Genomic DNA, 10,599 nt, shown 5'->3' on the forward strand with positions numbered 1-10,599 from the left:
TGTCACTGTGGCCGATTAGCTCCCAGAATCCTTTACTTCTGCCCCTGTCTCCCGCATCCTGCTGCACGTGTGCTACCTCAGCTTCAAAGCCCTGCTCCCCTGGAAAGGCCCGTGACCGACTCCCTTGCTTACAGGGGCTGCTGGCCAGGCGCCTGCCCCAGGCCCTTGAGCAATGTTCCCACGCTCCCTTCCAGCCCCTGGGACAAGCTGCTCTCCATGCAGCCTAGCCGGGCTGCTGCTCAGAAACAGCTCTGGGTGGCGCCCTGGCTGGGGGCATCCCCTGCCCCTGCAGAAAGGAGGAAGCCCCGAGGCAGCTGCTAGGAGCAGGGACTTTCTTTTGGCTTCTGGGTGGAAGCAAAAGCCCAGACGCCCTACTTCTAGGAATTGTCCACCAGATGCCGCCTCCCTGCTCGGCACAGGCAAGGCGGGTTATTTTGGCGCCTTGATGTAAATGAAGCCTGGAAAACCCCAAATGTCCATCACTGGGGGCTGACCGTGTGCGTTATGATACAGCCACACAGCAGAAGGCCGCTCAGCCGTTACAACAGAGGCTGCTCTGGATGCACTGATGGGGAACCTTCCAAGGTGCATTTTAGGGGAGGAAACAGGTGCAAAGCAGTACTGCCCTTCCCCCTCCTCCCTCCCTCCCTTCTCCCCCCTCCCTCTCCCCCTTTTCCTCTCCCCCTTCCCTCCCTCCCTCCCTCGCTCCCTCTTCCTCCCTCCTCCTCCCTCCTCCCTCCTCCCCTCCCCCTTTTCCTCAATGAACACAGGTGTGGAGCTGCTTCCGCAGGCCTGGCCAGTCTTGAAGGACTTGGAGCCTCTGCAGAGGAAGGGAAAGGAAACATGGGGGAGGGGCGCGGGGTGGGGGCAGACTTCCTTTGCAGCCCACCCCCTTTGGAACTGAAGGGGCTCAGCCTTTTATCTTTCTGTGTGGGTCAGACGTGTCCATGGGGGAGAAGGGTCGGGTCGTAGGCAGGGGCATTTGGTGGGAAGTCGCTGTCCTCCTGCTCTGAGCCCCGCCCCCGCCCCACACTCCTCAGAGGCAATGGAGGCCATCAGTCGTCCCTGTGGGTTTCATTGTGCAGATCCTCGTGTCCCTGTTACGATGTTTTTATTGTGATAAATGCACTTGACAAGGAAGGGAGCACTCTGATCACTTCAGTGCTGCCGCGGGGCCTCCTTCCCTCTGCAGAGCTTACAGAAACTCAGGAGCCACCAAACACAACTTCCATTCCCCTGCCCCCAGCCCTCGCCAGCCACCACGTTCACCCTATGGATCTGACCACTCCAGGTACCTTCTGTCAGTGGGATCGTACAGTATTTGTCCTTTTCTTTTTTAAGGTTTGTTTTATTTATTTCAAAGACAGAGTGACAGGCAGAAAGGCTTTCCATCCCTGGTTCATTCCCCAAATGGCTGCAATGGCTGGAGCTGATCCAGGCTGAAGCCAGGAGCCAGTAACTCCATCCAGTTCTCTCATGTGCAGGGGCCCAAGCACTTGGACCGTATTCCCCTGCTCTCTGAAGCATATTAGCAAGGAGCTGGATCAGAAGTGGAGCAGCCGGGACCTGAGCTGGCGCTGCAATATGGGATGCTGGGGCAGGGCAGCTAACCCACTGCGCTACAAGGCCTGTCCCAGTATTGGGCCTTTGGTGGCTTCTCCAGCTTAGCCTAATGGCATCAAGGCTCACGTATACAGTGGCCGCATCAGAATGGCCTTCTCTGGTCAGGCAGGGTTGAGACCCTGTTGCATGGCTGCTCCACGTTGTGAACATTTGGGTTATTTCTACCCTTATATATTTATTTATCTAAAATTATGTATTTATTCATTTTCACTTCATTTGAAGGTGGAAAGAGAGACAGAGTTTTCGTCCACTGGTCACTCCCTAGATGCTCCTAACATCCGGGACTGTTTGTCCAGGCCAACGCCAGGAGCCTGAAACTCCACGAAGACCTGAGCCAGCATCCACTGCCTCCCGGGGTGTGCATTAACAGGAACCTGGACGGGAAGGAGAGCTGGGATTCAAATCAGGCACCCCAAGCAATGTCTTCACTGTTGCACCCCATGTTGGGCCCTATGTCGTTTCAATTAAAAATAATTTAAACCAAAGGAGAAGGAAGACTGGGGAAACGAGGACCCATTAGGGAGTTCTCCACACACTGAATGGGGGAGCAGGGCAGGGGCGTAAATCACCCAGCGTGTGGAGAGAAAACATCCCCCAGCCAGCCACTGCCCGGGCCTGGTGATTCCCCACCTGCAGCCCACGAGGAACTCCCCTTTCCTTTCTTGGAAAGTCATCGCCTGTTCCATGTCTGGGCTCCCTGCACACCTTGCCTGCCTCTCCCCCAAGTCCAAGAAGGCCAAGGGCTCCAGGGAGCAATGGGCACTGGGCTGCAGTGTGGTTTGCCCTGCTTCCCAGCCCCCGGGGAACAGATGACTGGGAGCAGGCACTGCTGCCTAGGCCAAGACAGCAGGGGACGCTGGAGGGGGTCCTGCCAAGTCCCTGGAGACCTGGGTGTTCTCCAAGGGGGAGCCCCTGAGCCCACCCATGGAGGGGCCTCAGCCTTAGAGGGCCTCTGTAAGAAAACCCCAAGTTCAGATAAAGAGTCACCAGGCCACTTCTGTCACTCACAATCTTCACGTGACAGCTTGTGGCTCACAGGTGACTTCCACGTTTAAAAACTATTGCTTTTCTCCCTGGGTTTCAATTATGACACACTTGGAACATTCAGGAACGTGGCTGGAGTGTGAATATCAGCAGCACATTCACCGCCCAGCTGCAGTGTCAGCACGCAGCTCCTTTGCCCCATGCACGAATGACACACAAATACACACGCTCGCACATACGTCTGTGCACATGCACACTACACACACACACTCATGTATGTACACATTCACGCATAGGACGGTGCTCTGGAAAGTGTATGGAAGTGGAAGCAAAAGATATGTTTAGGGGCTGGCGTTGTAGCATAGTAGGTTAAGCCTCCGCCTCCAATGCTGGCATCCCACACAGGCTCTGGTTTGAGATCCGGCTGATCCACTTCTGATCCAGCTCCCTTCTAATACACCTGGGAAAGCAGCTGAGGATGGTCGAAGTCCTTGGGCTCCTAAATTCACATGGGAGACCCAGAAGAAGCTCTAAGTTCCTGGATTCAGCCAGGTCCAGCCGGGCTGTTGTGGCCATCGGGGGAGTGAAACAATGGATTGGTTTTGCCTGCTCCACCACAATGCCTGCCTCATTTTTGCCAGTTACATTCACATTGTAGGGCAGCTGTCACCACCATCCACCTGCCGAGCTTTTCATCTTGCAAACTGAGACTCCCCATTGCACACGAACTCCTAATCCCTCCTCCCCCAGGCCCTGGCACCCCCCCCCCCATCTCTGAGTCTACTGCTCTGGGCACCTCGTAGCCGTGAGATCCCACGGTGTTTGTCCTTCTGCGGCTGGCCCTGGTGGGTGCATTCTGGGAAGAGGCACTCCGAGCGGGGCGGTGCCCATCAGATGCGTCCCTTAGCAGGCCCCTGGGGAGCCGCCCTCCGCCCCCACCCCGCCAGGGCCCTTGTCCTTGCTCTGGCCGCTGCCTCCCTGGCAGGCTCCTCCTTCCTATCTCCGATCTCAGTTCGAGAACATCACCCCTCATAGCGGCCGCCTGTGACTGCCCTAGCCAGCGGTCTCTGTTCTGTTTCCTTTCTTTGGGGGCTCATCACAGCCCCACGGTGCCTGGGACCGGTGTTTGTTTGCCTGCTGTCTGCCCCGATGGCCAGCTCACAAGAGCCCGGGGCCTCTGCTGTGTTGTTCCTGGATGGGTCCCAGATCCTGGCTGTACCCACTAGGTGTTTGTATCGGCTTCCGCTGGCTGCGGTAGCAAATCCACACACACTTAGTAGGGCTTAAAATGACCCGTGCTTATGGTCATACAGTTTGGAGATCACAAGTCCTAGAAGAATCTTAGCAGAGAAAATCCACATCGGCAGGGCGGGACTCCCCCGGAGGCTCCAGGAGACAGTCCACATCCTGGCCTCTCCCAGCTTCTAGAGGCTGCCTGCACGCCGACTCAGAGCTGCCTGGGCCTCTGCTCTGTCCTTGCATCTTCGCTGTCTTTGCAGACATTTATAGTTGAAAAGCAGAGAGAGAAACAGAGCGTGGCCATCCACTGGCTCACCCCACCGGCCCCACCTGCAGCGCTTGGGAGCTTGAACTCAATCAGGTCTCTCACGTGGGTGGCAGGAACCCAAGTATTTGAGTCGTCACCTGCTGTCTCCCAGGGTCTGCATTAGTGGGTAGCTGGGCTGAGGAGCAGAGCTGGGACCTGAACCTATGCCCTCCCATATGGGATGAGAGCATTCCAAGGAGCATGTAAACCATCAGCCCAAACCCCACCCCACCCCACCCCCTCTCTCTTTTAAGATTTATTTGAGTTACACAGAGAGAGGCGCACATGCACACATACACACACACACACAATCTCCCATCCTCTGGTTCACTCCCTAAATGGCCACAACAGCAAGGGCTGGACCAGACTGAAGCCAGGAGCCAGAAATTGCATCTGAGTCTCCCACAGGGGGCCCCACTCTTGGGCCATCTTCCACTGCCTTCCCAGGTGCATTAGCAGGGAGCTGGATCCAAAGTGGAGCAGCTGGGACTCAAACCAGTGCTGGGATAGTATGGGGTGCCTGCATTGCAAGCAATGGCTTAACCCGCTGTGCCACAGTGTCATTCCTCACTTCTCTCTTGTAACTGTGACCTCTGCCTCCCCCTTGCAATGACCCAGGGAGAATACTGGGTGCATCCAGATAACCCAGGAGCTCTGCCTGTGCTGAGAGCCTTATCTTAACCACACCTGCAAGTCCTTTTTTTTTTTTTTTTTTTTAAACATATTCACAGGTCTGGGGGCTTGGGGTGTGTGCATTTTTGGCGGCCACAGTTCTGGCTGCCACAGGGCTCAATACATGCTTGTGAATGAATGAATCATAAGCAGAACGTGAGTTCCGGGCCCCAGGCCTGGCTCGTGCCCTGTGTGGCTGTGTGATCTCAGGCAGGTGACCCGCTCCTCCAGGTCTCAGTCTTCTCTTTCATTAGATGGGCTCTCAGCACGTGGCTGGCCCCCCAGGGGGAACTGGGGATGCCAGGGACAGGAAAAGGAGACAGCCCGCCTTAGCCCTCCAACAACCTGGAGCTTGCCTGCTGGGGAGGAGGCTGAGAAAGAGAAAGCTGACTGTCCACTCAGGGTCACTCCGAAGCCTGTGATATCCCGAGAGCGTGGGCTGACCGTGAACTTGACATTTTGCATGGCCCCTGATTCATGAGTAGGAGCGTGTGTGGTGGAGAAGTGGAAAGTGACATTCGCGGGCAGGGCTGGGCCACCTGGCTGGGGAGGAACTGTAAGGAGGGGGGTGGGATCCCTCAGGGGAGGGAGGCCCCTGGGGACCCGCGGCTGGGAAGTGGACTCAGGAGGCCACTGTGAGGAGTCTGGACTCTGCCTCGGGGCTGTGGGGAACCACGGCAGGGTTTGGGGGAGCAGAAGAGAGGCATGTGCAGTCTCAAGTCTTGACCACTCTCTCTGGCTGAGGAGGCCCAAGGGGTAAGCCAGAGGGAGGGGCCTGCGCCAGGCCGGGACAGTAGAACTGAGACAACAACTTTAGGGAATGGAGTCATCGAGGCAGGGTCGTAGCTTGAGAAGAGAGGGGGTGAGATGGGAAGAAGAGGCCAGAGCGAGCGTGTGCAGTGGCTCTGGGCAAACTGTTGGCTGGCCCGTGGGATCGGTTAGGAGCCCCAGGGGAGCTCAGCGACCCATCACCTCAGTCATCCCTGCTATGAGCCAGTCTCCAATCCACATTCTCACTTGACTTGCAAACACTGAGAAGAACAGGTAGGGCTGTGGAACCGGCTTCCCCATTTTCAGCTGGGGAAACTGAGTCTCGGAGCCGACCAGGCCACGGCCACGGCCACACCACGAGCAGACCCCTAGGAGCATGGCCCAGCTCGAGGGGGTTTTTGCAAAGTCTCTTGAGACCCAGAGCCAGGTCCACGTGGGGGTCCCCTCCAGTGGTTCCCCGCCTTCTCCGTGAGGAAGTGAGGAGTTCTCCTTTCGCGATGTGAATGTCACAGCCTCCAGGGGACGGGTGACTAAGAGAAGACTGAGCCTCGTGGGTGGGTGGAGCGCAGGCTTAAATAGAAGACCTCCTGTCCCGAGGCCACCGCAGACACCTGGCTGGGACACACGGCACAGAGGATGGCCAGCACACAGGCCCCGCTCCTGGCTGCTCTCATGCTCCTGGCTGTGGTGCTTCAAGCAACGGAGGCAGGTGAGGCTGGGACCGGGCGGCCTGGAAGGAAGGAGCCCTGGGTTGAGCTCTTGTGGCCCCAGGCGAGTGGTGGTGCCTCCCTGGGCCTCAGCTCTGTGTCTGTTAAATGGGCACTTTTGGCATCCAGGATCTGGCTCAGTGGGGTTGGGAGGTTGTGGTGGGCGTGGCCTGCTGGGTCCTCAGTAGCCAGGCCTGAGTGGAGGAAGTGAGAAGGAAAGGGGCCCTTCCTTGGAACGCTGCCCTCCCACCACCGGCTCCAGAACTTGTCCTGAGCCCCGTGGTCCCGACTTCTCCATGCCCCCCCAACCCCCCCAATCCCCCCCCCCGTGGACAGCCATACTCAGCGTTGGTAAAGGAGTGAGCACAGGGGAGGGAATCAGTGGCTGTGCACAGCTGTGGGGTTCCCTGAGCGCTTTCCACCCACCAAAGACCCGGTAGAGCCAGTCCTGCTGGTTCTGCCTTGCGCAGAGTGGGACATCGGCCTCCGAGGTAGGCAATGACCATGATGGCCTGGTGGCTCAGGGCAGAGCGGGACTCCAGCCAGGGATGTGTGCCTGTCCTCTGTCTGAGCCCCAGTCCCTACTCTGAGGGTCTCACTGTGTGACCCTGGGCCCCTCTCTGGGCCGCAGCCTTGCCATTGAGCAAAGATGGGGGCTTGAGTGGCTGCGAGCTGAGGCAGACGCGCGGAGACTGCTGGGAGCTCGGAGCCTCCCGGGGTCTTGCACCACCTCAGACCTCACCATGCTCAACAAGGCTCAGCAACTCCGCGTGTTGGCGCTCGGTCGCTCTGACCGCCGCCCCCTGGAGCTGACCTTCCTAGCTTGGAGGCACGGGGCCCTGGTGGCTTCTTAGGAGCCGAGTGCAGGGTCTTTGGGGGCCCAGAATCCTCCGGACTCACAAGAACAGAAAAGCTGCGTCTCTTTCCTAGAGCCTGCAAGGGCCTGCGCTCAGGGGCTGGGCCGAATCTGAGCCCCTGTGCTCCCCACCCCCAGGTCCCTATGGCGCGAACGTCGAGGACAGCGTGTGCTGCCATGACTACATGCGCCGGCCCCTGGCCCCGCGCGTGGTCAAGTATTTCTACTGGACTTCGGACTCCTGCCGGAGGCCTGGTGTGGTGTGAGTATGGCGCCAAGGCCACAGGGCCGCATGGCCTGACAGGTGTGGCCTGGGGCGGCCCCCAGGCAGGGAGAAGGGGTGAAGGGAGGAAGGCAGCTGGGAGATGGCTCAGCCCAGACGTGGATGAGCCGAGAACACAAACAACCTGGTCACTCAGCAGCTATTGTTGGCAGTTCTGAATGAGCAGCGGGGGCCGCGATGGTACAGGGTCGGGTACAGGGGACGTGCCTGGTGCACGGACCCAGCAGACAGGCCGCGTGGAAGCATCTTGGGTCCTTCCCAGGCTCCGGGAGTTATTTGAAGACGCCCAGTTGGTCAGAAGAATCGCCTGAGCGCCAACACTCACAGGGTGTATGAGCCAGGAGTGTCCCGAGTCAGCCCATGCCGACTCCTGGGGTCCTCACGGCGGTCCTGCCACAGATGTGGTTAATCCCATTTTACAGGTGGAGACACAGGCTTCACCAGGGAGAAGGCCTGGCTTGGGGTTGCCCAGCCAGGCCAGGACTCCCGGGCCCTCCATCAAGGCTCGTCTCCTCTGCTACTTGGCTTCGTTCTCCTGAGTTTGGGTGGCACCTGCGCCTGCCCAGGTGGCCCCTGGGCTGAGAGGCCGGGCTCCCAGTGGACACTGTACAGTCAGATCTTCCCAGCTCCGGCACTGGGGAAACTCACTTTGCCTCTTGGGGCCTCCATCTCCTTAGCGATATAATGGGTGGAATAGTATGGCCTTGGAGGGTTGTTGTAAGGGTTCATTAAGAAAATCAGTGGAACGGCTTCAGGCCAACGGTGGGCACAGGGACGTGGCACCTACCACGTGCTCTCCCGAGCACTTGAGTGTGTCTGAACTCAGCACAGCCCTGTGAGGCTCAGCTAGGATGACCATTTTATAGATGTGCAAACCGAGGTGCGGAGCGGTCAGTGACTTGTCAGCAAGCGACAGATCTAGAGTGTGAGTGCAGACAGGCCGGCTCCGAAGTCCACAGCCTGGCTACCATCCCGTCCTCTTCTCCAAGGCAGTGTCAGTGACACCGTGCGCCTGGTTCCCAAGGCCACAGCGAGAGAGCTGAGGGTCCTAGGTGCCCCTGCCGCCCGTCTCCCTGTCTCCCCTTTGCACACAGTAGGCGGCTCAGGCATTTGAACCTCTTTAGTTAGCAGGCACTCCCACATGTAGCAGGTGAGCATCGAGGCAGAGCCCTGCATACAGTAGGTGCCTCATAACTGCTAAGCTACGGAGGGCAGGGGGCGGCATCCTGACTGCACACTCATGTGCTGTGCTGTGGCCCTGCTGTCTCCTTCCAGCTTGGTGACCCTCAAAGACCTGGAGATCTGTGCCGACCCCAGACTGCCCTGGGTGAAGAAGATTCTCCGGAAGCTGGAACAATGAAGAGGGGCCCTGATGACCCTGGCCGTGGCTCCTCCAGGAAGGCTCGTGGAGCCCTACCTCTCTGCCGTCACAGCTGCTCTCCCACAGAAGCCTGTGCCAATGACTCCGCACCCCCCACCTTCATCCCTGCTGCTGTCACCCTGGGTCCGGCTCCCTGTCACTCCCATCTGGCCCTCACCCCTCCTCCACCCCACTGCAGCCACAGGGCCCATGTCCCGGTCAGTCACTCCCTGCTCCAAAGCCTTCCACGGCTCCCCACTGCCTGACGCTGAGGCCAGGGCTCCTGGTACTGGGATCTGGGTTCCACCGCTGCCTGCACCCCATCCCCTTCCTCTCCTGTACTGGGAGTTGGGCTCCAGTTCCCTGCCCTCCAAGCTCAGCCCTTACATTTCTTCCCCCAGATGTTGCTGCCACCCAGAATGCCGCTCCTGTCACCTGCATGCGGCCAGCCCCCCTCCAGGCCACTTGGGCCTTGCTCAGCCGAAGCCACCCACTGCCGAGCTTTGGGTTTTAGTCTTTCCCTACCCTCTGGCCTCACTTAAGAGCCCCAGTCACAGTCTGCCCGGATTCTCAGAACTGGGGCCTTGTCCTGCAGCCCCACTGGTTGGACCGAGGTCCACTTTGAGTTACTCTGACCTCTTAGCCTCCAGCACAGAACGTGGAGCGCAGGACCTGGCATAGAACCAGAGGTCAACAAGGGCCTGCAGACGGAATCAGTGAAAGCAAGCCCTCTCCCCGCAGGAGGCTGCTGCCCGGCAACACAGAGACTCAAGTTCACCAGGAAGGGGCCAGCTAGGACACTGGCGACCCTCCAGCTTTGCCCGAGGCGCCTCCTTCCCTGTCTGCCCTACATGTTGGATCCCTGCCCTTTTCATTAGGCCTTTAGTGTTTCTCTAGCCTCCAACACCCGGGCCTGACCTCTACTCTCCTGGCCTCCTTCCCTAAAGAGCTGTGACCAAATTCATGCTATGGTGTGAATGACTATCTTTGCCTTGGTACTATAAGCTATAGATGTATTTGTATAGGAAAAGAAAAAAAAATACTTACGAGGACAAGTGGACGAACGGGAGAATTTTAGGAACTGTGTGAGAGGGGAACGAGGTGGAGATTTGCTGGCTCTGGAGGCAGCTGGCTGTGGCAGGGTAGCACTGGGTGTGTATGGGTGGTCGTGGTTGAGTGAAGGATCTCTGGGTAGACATTGTTCTCAGGTGGCCGGGGCCAGGCTGAGGACCAGCATTTGGGACCCAGCTCTGCCTCCGGGGGGTCTGCAGTGTCCCAAATGAATGAAATAAAGTTGACATGTGCTTGCTCCTTTCTAAGGGAGCCTGACACCGCCCAACGTGGTGAGTGTAGCTGTATGGCCGCAAGGAGATCGGTTAACCTCTCTGAGCCTCCCCCTGAGAAATGAGGGTGAGAATACCCACCCTAGAGGGCTATTGCCGGGCTCGGTCTCAAGTGTGGAAGTGACAGTTGGCCAGCCAAGTGGCTCAGGGTCTGCGAGGGCCCACGTCCCTCCTGGAGCCCAGGGCCAGCTGCCTGCCACAGCCGACAAGTGCCAGCCTGCCTGCTGCTCATGACAGAGCCCTCAGGTCCATCCCCTTCTGCCTTGTCCTTGACCCTCAGGTCTCTGGAAAATAAACCCTTTAAAACCACGTCTGCTTTGGTCCCCTCGCATTTGTGTGTTTGCTTGTTTCTTTATTTGAGAGGCAAAGAGGGGGAGAGTGAGAGAGTGAGAGACAGAGTGAGGGAGAGAGCACCATCTACTAGCTCACTCCCCCAGACCCCCCACAACAGTCA

General features: G+C 58.4%; 1 protein-coding gene across 1 annotated transcript; it reads left to right on the forward strand.

The window, feature by feature from the left end:
* The first annotated feature begins 6,232 nt into the window (after positions 1 to 6,232).
* Positions 6,233 to 8,802, forward strand: CCL22 (C-C motif chemokine ligand 22). Its single transcript, XM_062176075.1, has 3 exons — positions 6,233 to 6,305; positions 7,298 to 7,421; positions 8,718 to 8,802. Exons 1-3 carry the CDS (start codon positions 6,233 to 6,235, stop codon positions 8,800 to 8,802), a joined length of 282 nt encoding a protein of 93 aa, XP_062032059.1.
* The last annotated feature ends 1,797 nt before the right edge of the window (positions 8,803 to 10,599 follow it).

This window comes from Lepus europaeus, chromosome 19, assembly GCF_033115175.1.
Source record: "Lepus europaeus isolate LE1 chromosome 19, mLepTim1.pri, whole genome shotgun sequence".
Lineage (NCBI taxonomy): Eukaryota > Metazoa > Chordata > Mammalia > Lagomorpha > Leporidae > Lepus > Lepus europaeus.